The 17803-nt window shown below is 50.4% G+C and overlaps 1 protein-coding gene across 1 annotated transcript; it reads left to right on the forward strand.

Annotated features, from left to right (window-relative positions):
* The first annotated feature begins 4377 nt into the window (after positions 1-4377).
* STC2 (stanniocalcin 2) lies at positions 4378-16850 on the forward strand. Its single transcript, XM_071443582.1, has 4 exons — positions 4378-4764; positions 6898-7040; positions 9510-9721; positions 13189-16850. The coding sequence occupies exons 1-4, from the start codon at positions 4599-4601 to the stop codon at positions 13574-13576; spliced, it is 909 nt and encodes a 302-aa protein (XP_071299683.1). The 5' UTR covers positions 4378-4598; the 3' UTR covers positions 13577-16850.
* Positions 16851-17803: the final 953 nt, after the last annotated feature.

A 17803-nucleotide genomic window follows, 5' to 3' on the forward strand; every position in this document is an offset into this window, starting at 1 on the left:
TTTTTGTTTATATCCACCAGTAATAGAAAACATGCATATCTTCAGTTTGACTTTAGGAATAAAGTAAATATATAATTCTGGCAAATTGTTTGGAATTATAGTTTAACAGCATCTGGTTCAGATATTCTGTAGTAAATTGTTGGCGCAGGCATTGCCACATTTTTTTTATTATTATTATTATTATTATTTGAACCAAAATGTTCTCAGAAACATGTGTTTTTGGTCCAACTTCCATGTAATCCATTTTATGACAGCCACAAAGCTGACGAAGTTTGAAACTTAAACTACCTGGGCAGAAGGGATTGTTTCTGGACACTCATTACACAGCTGATTAACTGAGGAATAAGCAATTCTGGCATGTAACCCGGCGTGTCAGTTGTTTTGGCTTTTTGTCTCAAGGAGTTGTCTTTCTTGAAATACCTCCCCAGGTACAATGTGTACATTCCACCCTGTTTTGCTCACAAATTACATACCTGTCTTTTATGTCAAGTCCAATAGAGCTGCACCAGGTTTTATTATTCCACATTAAAAGTAACCAATTACTTGAGTAAATACCTGTTTTAAAAATATCTCAGAGTGGTTTCCTGTCACTCTAAATACTGAAATATTCTGCAGCATTTCTGACTCTTATAAATCTTTCCAATGGTTCATATTTTATCAAAGAAGCCACATCAGCTTTAAACCTGTGCATAACTCATTGAGAACATTTCTCAAATACATGATTTTTACACAAGCAATCAGGAAGAGAATATATGTGTCATTTTTAATATAGTTAGCTTTGGCTTTTCATGCATTTCATTTTCTGTGACTTTATTGTCAACTTCTGCTCGTTCCTCATAAAAACTAGTTACCAGAAATTCAAAATCGATGATGAGAGGGGAAAAGTGGCTTAAAATACAACCCTTTGAAGCCTCCCAACAGACCTACATTTACTGAGCCTCACAGGTTCTCCAGTGTCGAATCCCATTTCAGTCACTGTCAGCAGCTTTATTCGCACCATCCGAGAACCAGCTTGTGGGAATTAAATCAACATGTTCCCAGAGCAGGTCCCACACCAGGAGGAACCAAGTCCAAGAGGCAGCTTCCCCCGATCTCCTGACCACGTTCCCAGCAGGGCTTTGCAGCTCCGGGCTGGCCTCGTAATGATGTGTCATTTGCAAGTCAGCACCTTGCACTAAGCCTCGAGGTGGGAAAATTACCCAGGAGAAGAGGCAACACTGAATTCCCCCGTCTTGCTTATTTTCCTCGAGTCTGATGAAATCCCACTGCGCTGCTGGGGCTGCACAGCACAGCTCACTCTAACTCTAGTGTGAAATGTGGTTAGTCACAGATAGAAAGCCCAGAATGCAGACCTTGGCACACCTTCCCCACAGCATCCTCTTCCCTTTTGAAGTCATCGGCCTCTCTGTCCTTCAGAAGTGGGTGTGCTTGCTCTCTCCCTGAGTGCTGGAGCCTCTTGCACAGCATTCCTCAGCCTTCACCTGCCTGCAACGGCCTTGCAGGGACACAGCCCTCTTAATAGTCATGAGGGCAGCTCATCTCCCCAAAGACGCCAAACAATTAAATGCTTCCCATTTCAAGGCAGTTGCAAAACGCTCGTGCCACTGCTTGATCATACGAAGCCTCGATCGAGTTATGAAACCCTCTCAAAAAGAAAAGCCTGTGTATGTTAACCAAAGGCAGCTCGGAGTGTATTTCTGAAAGCCAACAGGTGTTCAGAACTTCTGGAAGGAGCTGTGATCCTCTCCAAGCGTTACTGCTCAAACGTGTCCTCAAACGCCTCGCAGCAGGGCACCATCCTGCACTCAGGCTCCTGTGTCCACACAAGCTTCCAGTGCTGGAGCAAAGCTGCAGTGCCTTTGGGATTCAGACATCCCTGGAAACCAGCCCCTAAATGACTGGAACTGGTAACTATTCTATAAAATCACCTGGCAGTCCATCATTCTGCCAGGGAGCGAGTCACACCACGTTCCGAGAGACGGCAGATTTGCTGGAGCATGACCCGTGGATCCCTCACAGCACTCACCTCAGGAGTGCAGCCACAGCTCCCTGACTCCCTAAGGAAGGGCTGGATGGCACCAGGTCCCCTAAACCCAGGAGCACCCTGAGGAACGACCTGGAGAGAGAGAAAAGCAGGGAAATCCCGCAGCTCTGAGTGCCACCCGCTGCCCTGCTCTGCTGAGCAGGAGATGGGAAATGCTCAACGTGCTGGCAGCCAGCAGATTGCTCCCCCAAAGTGACACGAGGAGGGGCTATTTTAGGCACGGTTTTGGTAAGGAAAAGATGTTAAAATAACCTTGATTGGAGCAATTAATACAATATGGGCTGGAAAGGAGGAGCAGCCCACTAAGGCAGCCAGGGCTGCAGGGTTCGAAGGACATGCCCTGAGAAATTAGGAGACCTGACTAGAGGAATCAAGCAGAGGGAGGAACATGGGGTCTGGAGGATGGAGACTGCACAGAATTCAAAAGTCCGAAGGGTAAAACACGTCCAAAAATTGTAACTTTAAAAAGAGGCAGAAAGATTGATGAGGAGTGGCTGCAGGAGGACATCAGACTGAAAGCAGCAGGGAAACAGCATTATGAGAAAGCATCATTTGCCAGGCACCAGGAAAAAAAATTATATAAACATAATACAAACTTACTGGTTAGAAGCAGTGCATTGGCTGTTATCTCCTGCAACAGAGAAAAACTGCCATCCCTTAAATTCTCCTGCCTGAGTTCAACTCATTCAGCCCCCAGTCTTTCAACGCTCGAGCTAAGTTAGACCTAGCAAAGGCAATTAAATAGCAAAACTCTTCAGCAGTATAAATAGTAAGAGAACAAGGACAAAAGAAGGGCCAGGCACTCCAGGTGAGGTACAAATAAGAAGAAAAACCTATTCCTTTAATAGCCCTGCTGTCAGAAAGGGCAGAGCCCATCCCAGGGGCACGGGGGCTTTGCAGCCATCCTCACTGGCACAGCCAGCTCCTTAGAGGAAAGCTGCAAGTTGCAGTTCCGAAGGCAGCAGCATGTTGATAAAAGGGAATTTCCACACGAGCTTGGCACCGCCGCTAAGAATTTCAACCTTAAAAAAGACGCTGCGATGTCAAACCCTCCGCAAGGATTAAAAAAAAAAAAAAATAAAAAAATTAAAATAAAACTTCGCAGGGCTCAGCCCCGGCACACAAACCCCGTGGGCCTGAGACAAAACCGGGGGAGGCCGGGGCTGCCTGGGGGCTGCGAGGGGGTGTCAGGACGTGCCTGCTGGTGCGTAGCCGTGGAGCCATGGTCCTGCGGCGCGGTGTCACGTCCCGCCGAGGAGACCCTTGCTCGGGGAGGTGTGAGTGGATTTCCTCAAGTGCATTTTGACAGCTGTGAGGAAGCGGGCGGCAGCAGCAGCTGGAGACATTCCTAGCTGCGCCCCCCCGGCGGGACCCCCGCCCCCGGCACGGCACAGCGCGCCCCGGCCCTGCCGGGGGCTCGGGGGCTGCAGGGGAGGGGGCGGCAGGACCGCATGGGGCCGGCGGGGTCTGATGAAACATCTGATGTGCATTACGGCAGGGCAAGGGGAGACACGCTCGCCCCTCCCCAGCCAGCGCGGCACTTCTCATCACCTGCTACGGATTTTCCTACGTCGTGCTGTGGTGTGTCTCTGTGTGTGTGTGTGTGTGTGTGTGTGTGTCCCCCACCCCGATCCAGCTACCGGACAAAAGGGAGCAGCCAGAGCTGCTGGGGGGGTGGCAGGGGTGATGCTCTCCCCACGGTCTGAGGGGGTTCTCTCCCCCGGGAAAGCAGCGCCTGTCCCTGTTCGCCCATCCGGGTGTGCACCCAGGGTACCACTTTCCCCCCTCTAGTGATGTATTTGGCCCAAATCCCCTCGCAGCAAGCAGAGTACAAAATCTCGGGGGGGGGGGGGGGGGTGGAGAAAGGAGTGGAAGGTTTCCAAGAAAGTCATTGCAATAGCTGTTTCGGAAAGGGAATTTTTTTTTTTCTTTGAAATCAAGTCTTGCCATGAGGCGGCAGTGCCGCAGGACGGCCGGCGCTGGCAGCCGGCTCCGGGCACGGGCACCCCGCTGCTCCTCTCGCAAGGCCAGCGCGGCTGGAGCGCCCCGAAGTTGCCCGGGGAGGGGGTGGGGGGCACCGTCCGCTGGCTGCCGCCTCCCTCCCAAGCGTGTCAAAATCCCGCTTTTTCACCTTTTTTTTTTTAATTTTTTTTTTTTTCTTCCTGGTATCCCTCCCTCTCCCCGCACCCCCCATCCCCCGGCACCCCCATCCCCCGGCGCGGCGCGGGTGGGGCGGGGGGCGGGCGGCTGCAACCTGCCGGCGGGGCAGGGCCGGCCCCCGGCGGGCGGGCGGAGCGGGGCGGCGGCTGCCATTGGCCGCGGCGCGGAGCGACACCTGCTCGGCTCCCTCATGCGAGTGACACCGGGGCTCGGCGGGGATATTTGAGGCTCCCTCCGGCGCCGCCGCCGCCACTCCGCGCTCGCCGCCGCGCCGGGCACATGCGGTTCGCGGGGCCGCGGCGAGCAGCGCGCTGGGCCCGGGTGCGGCACCCCGCGGGGGAGGACGCGGCGGCGGCGGCGGCGGCGGCGGCGGCGGCGGGGGGAAGGCGCGACCATGTGCGCGGAGCTCGGCGGAAAGCTGCTGCTGGCCCCGGCGCTGCTGCTGGCCCTGCTGCTGGCCAGCGCCCGGGCGGCCGCGGGCACTGAGGCCACGCACCCGCCGGAGGGGCCGCAGGACAGGACCCCGCAGCAGAAGGGGCGCCTGTCCCTGCAGAACACAGGTACGGCGGGGGGGGCACCGGGCTGGCCTCTGCGTGTCCCCCTCCCCTCGCTGCTGCTGCTGCTGCTTCGGCTGCTGCTGCTGCAGCCGCGTCGAGTTATGACAGGCGTTTTATTTCGCTGTCCGACTGTCAGGCGTAAATCATCGCAGGAAATCGGAGCTCGCTCCTAATTACCTTTAAAGCCCGGCTCTGCCAAGCACGTGTTGCCCGTGCCCAGCCGCGGCCCCGCGCCCGGCTCGCAGCGCGGCCGGAGCCCCGCGGAGATGCTGCGAGCCCGGGGAGGAAAAACTTTCTCGGCGCAGCGTTGGGAAGCGGGTGAAGGGCCGGGGGCAGCCGGGAGGGTCCGGGGCTCTGCCTCCTCCGGAGGGAGCCGGGCAATGATGCAACGGGCCGGGGGTTTCTCTCCTCCTCTCCCGCCCCCCGCGCTCCCTCCCCCGGGCATTATCTGCCTAGGAAGAGAGAGTTGGGGCGTGCGCTTGGCTGGATCGCTTCCCAGCCGTGCAAAGAGAGAGCGCGGGATCCAGACGCTTCCCTTCCCCCCCTCCTTCATCCCGCCCCCCCCCCCCCCCCCGCCTTTTCCCCCTTTTTTTTTTTCTTTTTTCTTTTTTTTTTTTTTTTTTTAACACTCTCCGTGCTGCGAGACGTGTTTAAACACACACGAGCAGGAATGCACGAATGCCCATTAGGGACTGCCACATGTGAATCACGGCACTGTGCAGTTCTCAGCACGCTGGAGCCAGGACATGTGATCCGGCGAAGGGTTTGCATCCGGATGCCAACACAAGCACCAGAGCGAGCCGCGCTCCCGGCCCCGAGCGCGCCCGGCTCCGCGCTCCGCAGCGCTCCACAAAGGGGTCCGGTGCCCCTTCCCCCCCAGCTTTCCCTCTGTGCCTCCGACAACCCCTGCATCCCACCCCTGTGCCACCCCCAGATGCACTTCAGGGCAGGTAGAAGGGGAAAAAAATCAAAGGTGGGGGGGAAAAACCCAAAAAAAAGTGCGGCGGCGGTGATTTGGGTTTGAGCGGGTTGCGGGGGGGTCGTGAGAACTCCGGCAGGCTCCGCGTTTCCATCCGCGGCTCCTCGCTCTGCCTTGCAGCGGGTGGAAATTAGACCGAAAGTTGCTGTAAAGACTTGCAAATGGACCGCATGGCAGAGGGGGAGGTTGGGGATGGCTGAAACACGCTGCGGTTCCAGGGGGATTAGGCTGGCTCCCAAGGGCGAACTTTAATTAAAGGTACCACAGGGCACAGAGTACGGGAATTCTTAGCATCCTCAGTTCTGGTCTAAAAGCTGCCCCTGTTTAACTTTATCCCCAGGCTTTTTGAGCAGCCACCTTCCCTCTGGCAGTACTACTACATCCATTTTTTTTAAAGGACCAGAAGCTGTCATGTTAAGAATTAGATTTTTGGGTTGGTGGGGTTGGTTTGGTTTTGAGTTGTTTTTTTTTTTTGAAAGTGAGTATTAGACAGCATTTTTTGCAGTATTACATAACATCTGAAAGGGCAGAATAAACACATATGTACCTGCTAGCTCCAGTACATCTATTTTATGTACCACACATAGAAATATAAATATTTTCTATTAATTTCTGCACAGCTGAGCACACAGTTGCATTTTCATACAACTCCTGGTGCAAAGGACTTTACCTATCAGTGGGAGCTTTGCCATTAAATTGAGAGACATCCTGACTGGCAAAACCCAATGGTCTGCAAAAAATGTTGTGCTAAATGACCAGAAACTTGCTCAAAGTACCAAAAATGAAAAATTTTGGCGGCTGGGTCCTGGGCTTCTCGTTTTGGCACTTAAATTTGCTGGGGGGGCTTTGCACAAGCCAGAGAGCAAAAATCACGCCTGTCTTTTGCTCCTGAGGAATTCAGGAGCATGAGACAGTTCTCAAGTGAAATAATTTGACGTAAGCATAGTGGATTTGGCATTTCTTTCTTGGATATCACTTTCATAATGTAATACACCCAAGTTTTGGCCTAATTCCTGAAAAAAACCGGGCACGATTAACCATTGTCACGCATTTTTCTCTCAAACTGATGTTGGTAGCAAAACAACTCTTGTCTCTCTACCCACCACCAGTTCCTGTGAAGAGTTCTCCAAATTAACTCTAACCAATACTCGTTTTAGCTGAAATCCAGCACTGCCTGGTCAATGCTGGCGATGTGGGATGTGGAGTGTTTGAATGCTTTGAGAACAATTCCTGCGAGATCCGAGGCTTACACGAGATCTGCATGACATTCCTACACAACGCTGGAAAATTCGATGCCCAGGTAACATGGGGGGATGTCCTACCTGTCTGCTTGCTTCTAACACACACTTGGCATGTACTGCAGCTCCTTAACACATCCTTGCACCAAAACATTCCCAGAGCCAGTCTGCTTGCCGTGATTCACTAATTCGCTAGGAATTCTTTGGCTGAAAGGTTCAGAATCAGGACCTCAGGACAGTAATAAAGCAGCAACCTGTCCTAGGAGCCAGGCTGGCTGTAGCTGCAGCTCCCTGGATCCCTTCCACCTCCTGTACCCAGGATAACTCCAGCAGAACCCTTCACGGAGCCAAACATGGGTTTAAGAAACCTGGGTGGCTTAAGCCTCTACGCCATGTCAAAGCTGACTGTGAGGTGCAACTTGGGCTCCCAATTCACTTAGAATTATTTCAGTATTTCCCAACAGTTACTAAAGTTGGCCCTCAAGACTTGCACACAACCAGCCCAGGCAACCTCCTAAAGCCGCTGTACCCAAGCAAGCCTTGGGTTTGAGCACTGACGTTAAAATACGTTACTTCCATGGTATGTGGCATTAAGTTTGTCTCCTTCATTTGCTCCCCAGACCATTTATGCATCATTGAGCCATCCTGTTATTATGTCCTGTAAACCTCCTCTCCCATTCCAGAGTGGAGGGAAGGGAACATTCCGACAGGCCAGCGGCATTTGGCCGGACCAGGCGGCTTCCAGGATAACTTGACTAAAAGCACCAGCTACATGGCACTGCTGAAAGTGTGGCACAAAGTAGAGCTGTCCTCAGGATCCAGCCTGTCCCATGAGGGGTGCTGGGACCACCCAGTAGTAGAGAGCACTTTTTTGGAGTGTTGGAGATTTAGGTTCAAATGCTCAAGGATGTACCAAGGGCCTGGCTACTCATTAAAATGGGAATTGCTGCTTTTGTGGGTATCTGAAAACCTTCAACTTAATTTCCAAGTGGCTTCTAGAAAACACTTGTTTATTTTTGCAGAATATTTCTGTCAGTGGACAGAGCTGACCAAAGGAGTAGGGAAGGAAAGTTGGGAAGGCAGGGAATGGTGCCTATGGAGGCTGAGAGCAGCCATTGATGCCAGATCCCCAGGTACTGCTCATCAAACACAGCCTGTCTCACACCCAGCCTGTCCCCAGTGCAGAGCAGGAGAGTTAAACCCCTGGAGCTTTATTTAACATGAAGGTGACTTTAGCCTCTGCTGTGACATGGTTTTTCACAGCTCCTCTCTGTATCATCCCCAGTTATTTCAAGCTGCATTAAATGACAAGACTAACACTGGCCATTTTCTGCTCTGGAACCTGAGAATTGATGTCAGTTTGGGTTTATATAAGAATTCTCTTTTTCACCCCTATTTGCCTACTGTGCTCTGTGTGTGTTTGTTCCTAGAGGGAAGGGCAAGGGAGTGCCTTTGGTATGGGAAACAGAAAGGGGTGAAGCAGCTCTTTGATGAGCAAGAAACATTTCTGGCTTGAAACAATTTGGGAACAACATCTGCTTGCAGGTCTGGGTGAATCTTACTTAGTGTCAGTGGAGCTGGAGCAGTGGACTCTTGGATAAAGGGGAGCAAGGCTTTGGTCTTCATGGAGCACCTGCATGAAGAATCTGAGGCTGATGAAGAGGGGGAGGCATTGCCTTCCTTCCATGGGCCTGTTCTCAGCAGGGCACAGGGAGTCTGAGCAGAGCTGTAGCTGCAGGGTCCAAGAAAAGAGGGAAGGAAGGGGTAGGTTTGATGCCCACCAAGCAACTGAGTGAAGGAGTCACAGTGGTTAAAGAGATGCTGCTAAAGCAGCTTTCCTCCACCTTATTTTTTAGCTTCTTGGTGTGATTTTCTTCATCTCGCTTAGAATTTCCTGCAACAGGCATGAAGACACTGTAGGATCATGGTGATCATGATTATTATTATTATTATTATTAGTGCTGATTTGAGTCCCTCTCTGAGAAAGAAAATATCAATAGCTGGGGAATAGGGCAGGTGCACATAGAACATCCATACATGTTTCTGAGTTTGTAAACTAATTTAAAAATAATAATAATAAAAAAAAAAACCCTGCAGTTACTGAATGGTATCTGCTTGTGGTCCTGAGGAGCTCAGCATGGCAGGATGCCCTCTCCTTTGTGTGAACCTGCTGTTCTGCCACCCTGGAAGCAAATTAATCCAGTAACTCCAGCACTGAATTACTTCAAGGTGCTTACATTTGCTCTTTCCCTCGTTGGGCCAGTACTAATCAGCTGTTGGGGCAGAGGAACCTCAGAGTAGCAGTGAGGAAGCCCTGGGTGTTTCAGTGCACTGGGACAGCAAAGCTGGGTGACTTGGCAGGGTCTTTAAGGGCAGGGAAACAGAGAAGAAGGGGAAAGCCATGCAGTGATATCCTTAGCTCTGTAATAACCCTTGACATTGTCCTGCAGAGAAGCAGCTGGCTGGGCATAAATCAGCTGCTGTGCTTAATGGACAAAAATACAGACCTACTCCATTTCTTTCCTTCTCAGGGAAAATCCTTCATTAAAGACGCTCTGAAGTGTAAGGCTCATGCCTTGAGGCATAAATTCAGCTGCATCAGCCGTAAGTGCCCTGCCATTAAAGAGATGGTGTTCCAGTTACAGCGGGAGTGCTACCTGAAGCATGACCTCTGCTCTGCTGCCAAGGAGAACGTCCAGGTCATTGTGGAGATGATTCACTTCAAAGACCTGCTGCAGCACGAGTAAGTGCCTCTGTGCTGGTGCAGTCAGAGCGTGGGAGCTCCTTCCAGGAGTGCCAGTGGGCTGTGCATCTGCCCAAGAGCTGTTTCACCTCCTCCTGGCCTTAAGCACCTCTTGTTTTCCCATGTACAGCACCAAGGTAGAGCTCTCTTTGCAGGGCCCCTTGAGGTTTGTGTACCAGGGGTGAGATGTGGCTGTGCAAGGAGGTGAAATGAGTTGGAGTTGGATGTGCCAGTCCCCTTGGTGCTCTGGCAAATACACCATGGGTGTCTGCCATTTCCAGAGGCATCTCACAATGCTTTTTTTGTTTTCTGGGCTCAAAGGCATCATTTTGACCTCAGTATCCTGTTAGAGGTGACAACTAGAGAAGGGGAGAGAAGGTTTATGCAAAGTTGTCAGCAAGATGATAATTTCTTCTTTAAATACATACTTTGAAATGTCTTGTAGTTAATTGTCCCTGAAAGAGCTGCAGTCCCCCAGGTAATCTCCCATTCATCTTATCCTTTATTAATCTCAGATGCTTTTTAATAAAACATGGGGTTGTACAAAATGAAGGCACAAGTCAGATTTTTGAGGACTTCATTCCTCTGACTGGAAGCACAGCTGTCCTCCAAGGAATGGCAGGCACAAATCCTACTTGGAATTGATCAAAGCTGCTACATGACAGCAACAAACCAAGCACAAGCTGTTTGTACTGACTCTTTGTGCACAAATGCAAAAATCAGAGCCTGTTTTTCTTGCAGGTGAACATCTCACTCCTGAAACAAGGAGGCTGAGCCACAGCCTGGCATCAGGCTTAACCTTAGAGCATCTTCCTACCACACCTCTGTGCCTTGATATTAGCACAGAAACTCAAATCCCAGCAGTCACGAGAGACAAAATTTTTTGCAGAATCACTTCTTTGGGAATTTTAGCCTTGCATTTTATTTTCCTCACTACCCAAAAGAGCTGTGCTCTGATTCCCTTAGTGCTGAAAACCACCCCCCACTAATATTTCAGCTGCAGTTGCAGAGAGATGTTTCAATGCCAATTCACTCCCATAAATCCTGTGCTGTGGTTTGTTCCAGCTGGACATGGTGGCCTGAAAGCAAAGCCCTTTCCCTGGACATTCCTGAGGCTGGGATCAAAGGCATGGCTGGGGGCAGAGCTGCTGTGCCCAGGGCCATGGGCAGCATCCTGCTGGCTGAGGGAGAAGGGCAGCAGGGCTCCATCCTGCCCAGCAGCACCTCTCTGGGCACTGCCTGGGCTGTGTCAGCAGCTATAAATTGGGTACTTGGCACCAATTAACCCCCCCATCATTTGGGGATGAAAAGAACTGTGCGAGCCAAAAGCCTGTCCGAGGAGGAGTGAGTTATCCCTATTTTATGAACAGGCTCAAGCAGGAATGCTCAGAGGCAGCTGCTTATTTCTGGGGAGCTGAGCTGGGGGGTTGTTGGTTGGAGAAGAGAGGGTCATTCAGCTGAACACCTATAATTTGCATGATCTCATTTAGCGCTTCCTACACTCCAGCATCTCCCGGAGTGGGAGCTCGGCTCTCCTATGCGGGACTCCCCAAATAGAACCAGCCAGCCTCCTCCCCTCCCCTAAATTTAGAGGCCATCTCTGAAGCTCTTGAACTAAGGAACTTGTTCGAGATCAATAGGCAAGTGTGGCAGAGCTGGAAATAAAATCACGTCTGCTGACTTGCAGCCTTGTGCTCAGTTCAGGTACTCTGGTCAGGCCGGCTGAAATGCAGAAAGTAAAACAGGCAAGGAGAAATGGGCCAGTATTAATCCGCAGGGCTCTGGCAGGCTCTGAATACCTGAAATATTTGGCAGCTGAGCCACTTTTTAGTCATACCAGCAACCTTTTTTCTTACCAAGATTTCTGCAAAGGTTATGCCCAATTTCAAGGACTCATTTCTTGGGAGGGATGGAGGTTTATGTCCTTTTGCTGGATCACTTTGTATGCAACGTGCTCAGCTCTCTCTTATCTCCTGCTTTACATTTAAAACAAAAACCTAAGAGCAGAGAAGCAAGTGGCAGCTCTCAGGCTTGTTCTCTGTTTTGCTCTGGCTGTTCTCTCCCGATGAGTGTTCGGAACGCGGTCGGGCAGCGAAGCCTCCTCCTGAGTCAGCTGTGGGGGTCAGGCTGATTTGCTATGGTGGAAGTGGTGACAGGCCTTGGCAGATTGGTCCCTGCTGCATTCCAAGTAACTTTTTTTTTTTTTTTTTTTTTGAGCAGTAGGAACAATCCAACCATGGGAAATATTTTGAGATAGGGGGAATAGGTGGCTCTCCAAGATTAGCGATTCAAAATGAGTTTAAGTGGTTGGTAGAGTTAGACACTGAGGATAATCTGTTGGTTTTCCTCATCTCTTCTGTCTTAACGTTAATGAGAAGAGATTTAGACTTGTCCACAGGCAGCAGAGCTGCTGGATGGGGTGCCCAGGAGGGGCAGCCCCACCACCCACCCCACACAGCCAGGACTGCTGACCTCGGGCAGCTTTCCCCTTGTGCTGTGGCTGGTTCCTGCCATGGAAGATTTTTAAGCACGTCCTTCTGGGCCTGCAAGCAGCTGAGCAGTTGTGTCAATAGACAACATCAATATTGACCCACAAAACTTGTGACCACAAGTATTTTAAAATTGCTGCACTCGGTGACCTGTGGCTGAGAAGCCCAAGTGCCTGTGCTCGAGCTGCTGGTGCCTTGGGGACACTCAGGGGTGGGTGGGAAGCGCAGAGGGGATTCAGCCAGGGCATGTTTTGAGGCCTTGTTTGGCTGGGAAAAGGTGGATACTGAAAGCTCTGTAAGGAAATGAAGAAATAAAACTTAGTGTGGGAAGAAAAAAGTGCCACCAAAGTGGATTCCATTTGTCTGAGCTCTGTTCAGGCAGATCCTGGGTCCAGATAGGATCTTGCCTGTGATGGAGATCAACACCCAGTGCTCCAGAGATGATGAGGAAAGCCAGAGACTCTCTAGCTGAGTGAGAAAATGCCTCCCTCTCGCAGACTGGGGGCTGGTGAATGCTCTGTAGCTGCCATTCACCCAGAGGCAGAGCCTGCTTGGGGAAGCTGAAGGCTCTGGGCAGGAGCAAGTGTCCTTTGCCTGGTGTCCTGAGTGACAAAGATGGGAGGGTATGGAAAGAGATGGAGGCAGAAAGTGTGAGACAGTTCTTCCACTTGCCAAGCAAGAGCTCATCTGTTCTCTGCTGAACATTCCAGTTCTCCCAGAGTATCTCCAGGGGGAGAGCAAGCCAGATCAATCCAGAGAGGCTTTGACAGGATGCCACCGTGCATTTCCTGCAGCGAAATGCCTGATTAGAATATGGGATTTTCCATAATTAACGTGGGCAGAATTGCTGCTGAGTCAGGGGGTGCCAGGGACTCACACCACTGGATTTGCTGTGCCCAGGGAGGGTGAGGCAGATTCCTCACTGATTCCCTGGGGTGGATTTTTAACTTTTCTCTCACTGCTCCCCTTTCCCTCCAGGCCTTACGTTGACCTAGTGAACATCCTGCTCACCTGCGGCGAGGAGGTGAAAAAGGCAATAACGAGGAGCGTCCAGGCCCAGTGCGAACAGAACTGGGGAAGCCTCTGCTCCATCCTGAGCTTCTGCACCTCGGCCGTGCACGGGGACGCCGTCCTGGGAGCCGACAGGAAGGTGGGGGAAGGCAGCAGGGCCGGTGCTGGCCGTGGGGACATGGTGGCCCACGCTGACCCCGAGCACAGGGAGAGCCCACGAGCAGCCAAGGCAGAGAGAGGTACCAAGGGCCACTCCAACGCCCGGGTCAAAGCTGGGGGCCACGGTCCCAAAGGGGCCCACGGGATCCTGGACCGGGCAGACGAACTGTCCGACTTCGCCGACATCCGGAGGTGAAAAGAGGCACCAGCTCCCCCTTCCCCCCCTTAAACCTCCTCCCTTGAGTTCCATCCTCCTGTCTATGGACATTCCAAAGCATTTCCCATTCAGAGGTCAAGCACAGGGCATTGCAAGATATCTATGGACCTCGGCATCAGTGTGTATATAGTAGCAAAGGGAGAGCAGTGGCAATGGGTTATCGATCCAGCAAACTCGGCGCTCGGGTGGCAAAATGTCTCCGGCTAAATTCTTTCCCCCTTTTTTTTTTTTTTTTTTAATGAAATGGACATCATCTGAAATTTAGGATCTTGTTGGGTTGGGTTTGGTTTTGGGGTTTTTGTTGGGGTTTTTTGTTTTTTTTTTCATTTGGGGTTTTTTTTTTTTCCCTTTGGTCTCCTTGGCAGGGGAGAAGGTTCCAAGCGGGCTCTGCCAGGCTGCATGTGGCTGCTTGTGGCTTAGCACCTCCAAAGGTTCAGGGCACGGCCTCACAGCAGATGGCTGAATTCCAGGGGGATTTGGTTTCTGCCTGTGGCTGGGAACGCCAGAGCTCAGGGCTCTCTGTGTGAAGCTCTCTAATGAAGGAGCTGCCCCGTCTCTGGCACAGGAACCATGTGGTCTGGAGCTCCACCACTTTCTCTGAAGTAACTTCTGAGCCATTGTTCCCACCTGGGCGACGCTGCCTGGTTTTAAGTGCCCCCTGTTAGTTTTTAACAACTGCATAACTTGACACTTGCTGATCACAGAACCATACCCAGTCACTTCAAAGGCAAGTAATCAGCTTCCAGACAAGGCAACGTGACTGTTAAGACTTGCACAGGGTGTGGAGGACCCCCAAAAGCATTCTCATGGGCCTCTGAAAACCCTGTGCATATTCTCTGCTTCCATCTGCCCCCTCAGTGATACAGGTCTTCCACCCTTACAGCCCAAGCCTAAAGGGGCAGGTGTGGGCTCAGACAGCAAAGGACCCTATAAATCCCCATATATTTAGTTCTTTTCAGGGCTGCATTGGAGGCCCATCAGAAGCCTGCCTCTCCTTAGCAGTGTGGTGTGGTTTGCTGGGATGTGGAGCCCCACTCTAACCTGCCTATAGCTTGGTTTATCCAAATGCCAAAGACAAGGAGAGGGGATTGACTTGGGTTTTTTAATTCTTGTGCAGGTAACGACAACCAATCTCCACAGAACGAGTTAGTAAAGGTGAAGAGTGTCAAGAGCTTATTGTCTTTAAGCAGTTTCAAGTGTGAATGAGATGTTTGGCCATATCTCTCCTACCCCCTATGCAATTGTTATTCTCAGGTTGCAGCTCTGCAATCCTATATTCCCAGATATTGTACTGGAAGTGGAGGCTGCAGCACCCACAGGGACAGGAGGGTGAGCTCTCAGCTTCCTCTAGAGGAAAAAGGGAGGTTTTCTTAGAAAGTGGGAATCACACCGGGGATTGGAGCCTTCTCATTTGGAAAGTTTGGGAGGAAAGCTGTGGGGGCAGGAAGGCAGTTCAGCAGAGACAGAACGTACCCATGAACTAACGTACGTCTTGCTGCATGGTGGGAAGGAGCTGCATAAACAGGAGAGGAGGGTGTTGGAATTTGGCTACAATTTCCAACTCAGATTTCAGTTCCTGCTAAGTGAGCACGGCTCCTAATAGCTACATTCAGGGTTTAATGCAGGGATCCACCCGCAGAACTTGGAGGCACTGCTTTAAATAGCGACCACGTAGGAGGCAAGAGGGGACAGTTGAGTTGAAAAGGTGTCTCTGTGATCACCAGGTCTTTGCTTAGAGACCTGGCCTCGATCCTGCCCGACTTCAGCAAAGTTCTGTGATGAAATTTTCATTTGGTTTCAGTGGGAAGAGCTGGGATCAGGCCAGGTGCTGTAGCAGCAAAGACCACGGTGATGGTGCAGTGAGTGTGGCCTCTGCCCCGTGGGGCTGGTGACAGCTCAGCCACCCCTGGGACACCCAGGCTGCCCCACAGAGCACCCTGGCGTGGGCCTGACTCTCTTGGCCACCTCCTCTGCTCCAAAATCCTGCTGGTGGTGCCCTAAGAAGGTTTCTGGCATGTGCCTCCGTGGGTTTCCTGCAAGTGTCCTCTCCCCCTTGGTGGCACAGAACCACCACGAAGAACAAGCTCAAACCAAAAAGACAATCCAAGCATTTTAGCACAAAAAATAAAAAATAAAAAAAATTAAAAAAAAAAGCTAACACAAACCAGAAACAACAACTTGCTACCAATGTTCTTGCATTGAACTAAAATAAGATCCCTCTGTCATTAGAGGTCTTGATTCATCAATGGGAACCAAACAGAGATCTACATCTTTGAATGTCTCAGTCAACATATCACCTCAGCATGCATACAGTTTTATTTGTATTCATTGGTTCTGTGGGGAAAATTGTGTATTCCCCTTGTTTAGTCAATGAAAATTGGGGAGGGGGGGGGACAAGCTGTGGGTGGGAGGGGATTTTTTGTATAAGGCATCATTTTTTTTTTCCTCTGTGTGTGAAGATTTTATGTGTTCATCTACTGATTCCACATATGCTATTATTGTAAATATTTAACATTTCTATTTATTATAGTGTCCCCATTTAAAAAAAAGAACACTGCTGGCTATGATAATTTAAACGTATGTCATGACCTGTGTTGTATATATTCATGCCACTAGTATGGTTTTTTTATGTTTAAAGCTGCGTAAATATAGTTTTATACAGTTCCATAATGTTATTGACAGCATAAATCATTTATTTATTGTTAAACCTTTCTTTCATATCTAACAGATAGGGTGTGTTTTACCTGAGATTATTTTATTGTGACATCTACATAGCCTTAATTCTTTATAAAAAAAAAAAAGGAGAAAAAAAAAGTCCATTTAGATACTGTATGATGCTTTAATTAACATTCCTTATGAACTTGCTGTTCATGAAGGAGGTTTAGCTTAAAAGCCAAGGTATGAATGTTTCCTTTATGCTTTGCATCTGGAATGAGCCTTGTTCTGGAATGAAAATACTGCGAGAGAAGCAAAACGCCTACAGGAAAAAAGATAGCAGTAAACCCTGGAAAATGCTGTCCTAACTTACAGTGCTGAACTAAAAGGAGAAAAATAAAAATGAAATAAATAAATAAAAGACAAACTGTCCTTAATTCCAAATCTCTGGGAGAAAAACGTACTAGTTTTATCTCGTGTAGAGTTTGCAGCCAAATAAGCTTGTATATAAAGAAAATGCATATGGCTTTAGACAAAGCTCTGTACCTTTCACACACTATTATTTTCCTTAAACACTAATAAATGTTTTGAATAAGTCTGTGGCTGGGTTTTGTGTAGCTGGAATTTTGGCTGCTGTGAGATAAGGGGTAGGGAGAGCCCTCTGAAGCTGTGCCAGCAGCTGCAGCCAGGGAGGGCTGAGGTGACCCCAGCCAGGCAATGGCAGAGGGACATGGGGACAGAGCAGGGCACGGGCTCTGTGCCATTCCCCAGGAGAGGGAGACCTCGCTGCTGATCGAGGACCGTGGTGTGAGGCAGGAGGGGAGATGCAGAATCAACTCCAGGGTGAAAAACGGGGAGGAGAAGCTCCCGCAGTTCTCCAGCTCAGAGAAAGCCCCTCCAGGAGGTTTCCCCATGGGTTGGGGTCACTGCAGCCACCCCATGGCTCTGGATCAGGAGGGTGAGGCTGGGGTGCAGCTCCTGGGGTTTCTCCTCCCTGCCCTGGTGATCCCAGGTTCCCAAAGCCCTCTGGAGCCAGCGCACCGTGCTCAGCCAGGCTGGCTCAGGCACAGCCCAGCATCCCCGAGTGCATCCCCGAGCAGCCAGGGAGGGGATCTGTGGCTGACCACAGCACCTGCCTGTGGCCAAGGGGTTGGCAGCCCCCAAAGCCCCAAGTGCTGGATTCCAGCCAGACCCATTAACAAACACAGCAGCAAACCTTTCTGCAAGCTGCAAGAGCTGATAAGGTTTGTCCTGCACGTATGAGAGACTCGGTTCATGTCACACAGCCAGTTACCCCTTCAAGATTTTACCCTAAACCAGAGGACATCTATTTTCACTCCCCACTGGCAGCTATTAATAACCTATCAGTAAGCACCAGCCAGTGGCTCTGTACAGGGATATCACAGGAGCTGTAATTCTCTCTTAAATCAGATATTGAAATCTTAGATGCTTACTGGAGTTTCAGCAAAGGAGAAAAGCAAAATTCTAAGGTTTACAAAAAGCAAGCTGCAGAAACAGCCCTTTGTGTTGTCTCCAAAGTCATTTTCATAC

This window comes from Agelaius tricolor, unplaced genomic scaffold (assembly GCF_023055355.1).
Source record: "Agelaius tricolor isolate 1412-34295 unplaced genomic scaffold, bAgeTri1.0.p SCAF_18, whole genome shotgun sequence".
In the NCBI taxonomy this organism is placed as follows: domain Eukaryota; kingdom Metazoa; phylum Chordata; class Aves; order Passeriformes; family Icteridae; genus Agelaius; species Agelaius tricolor.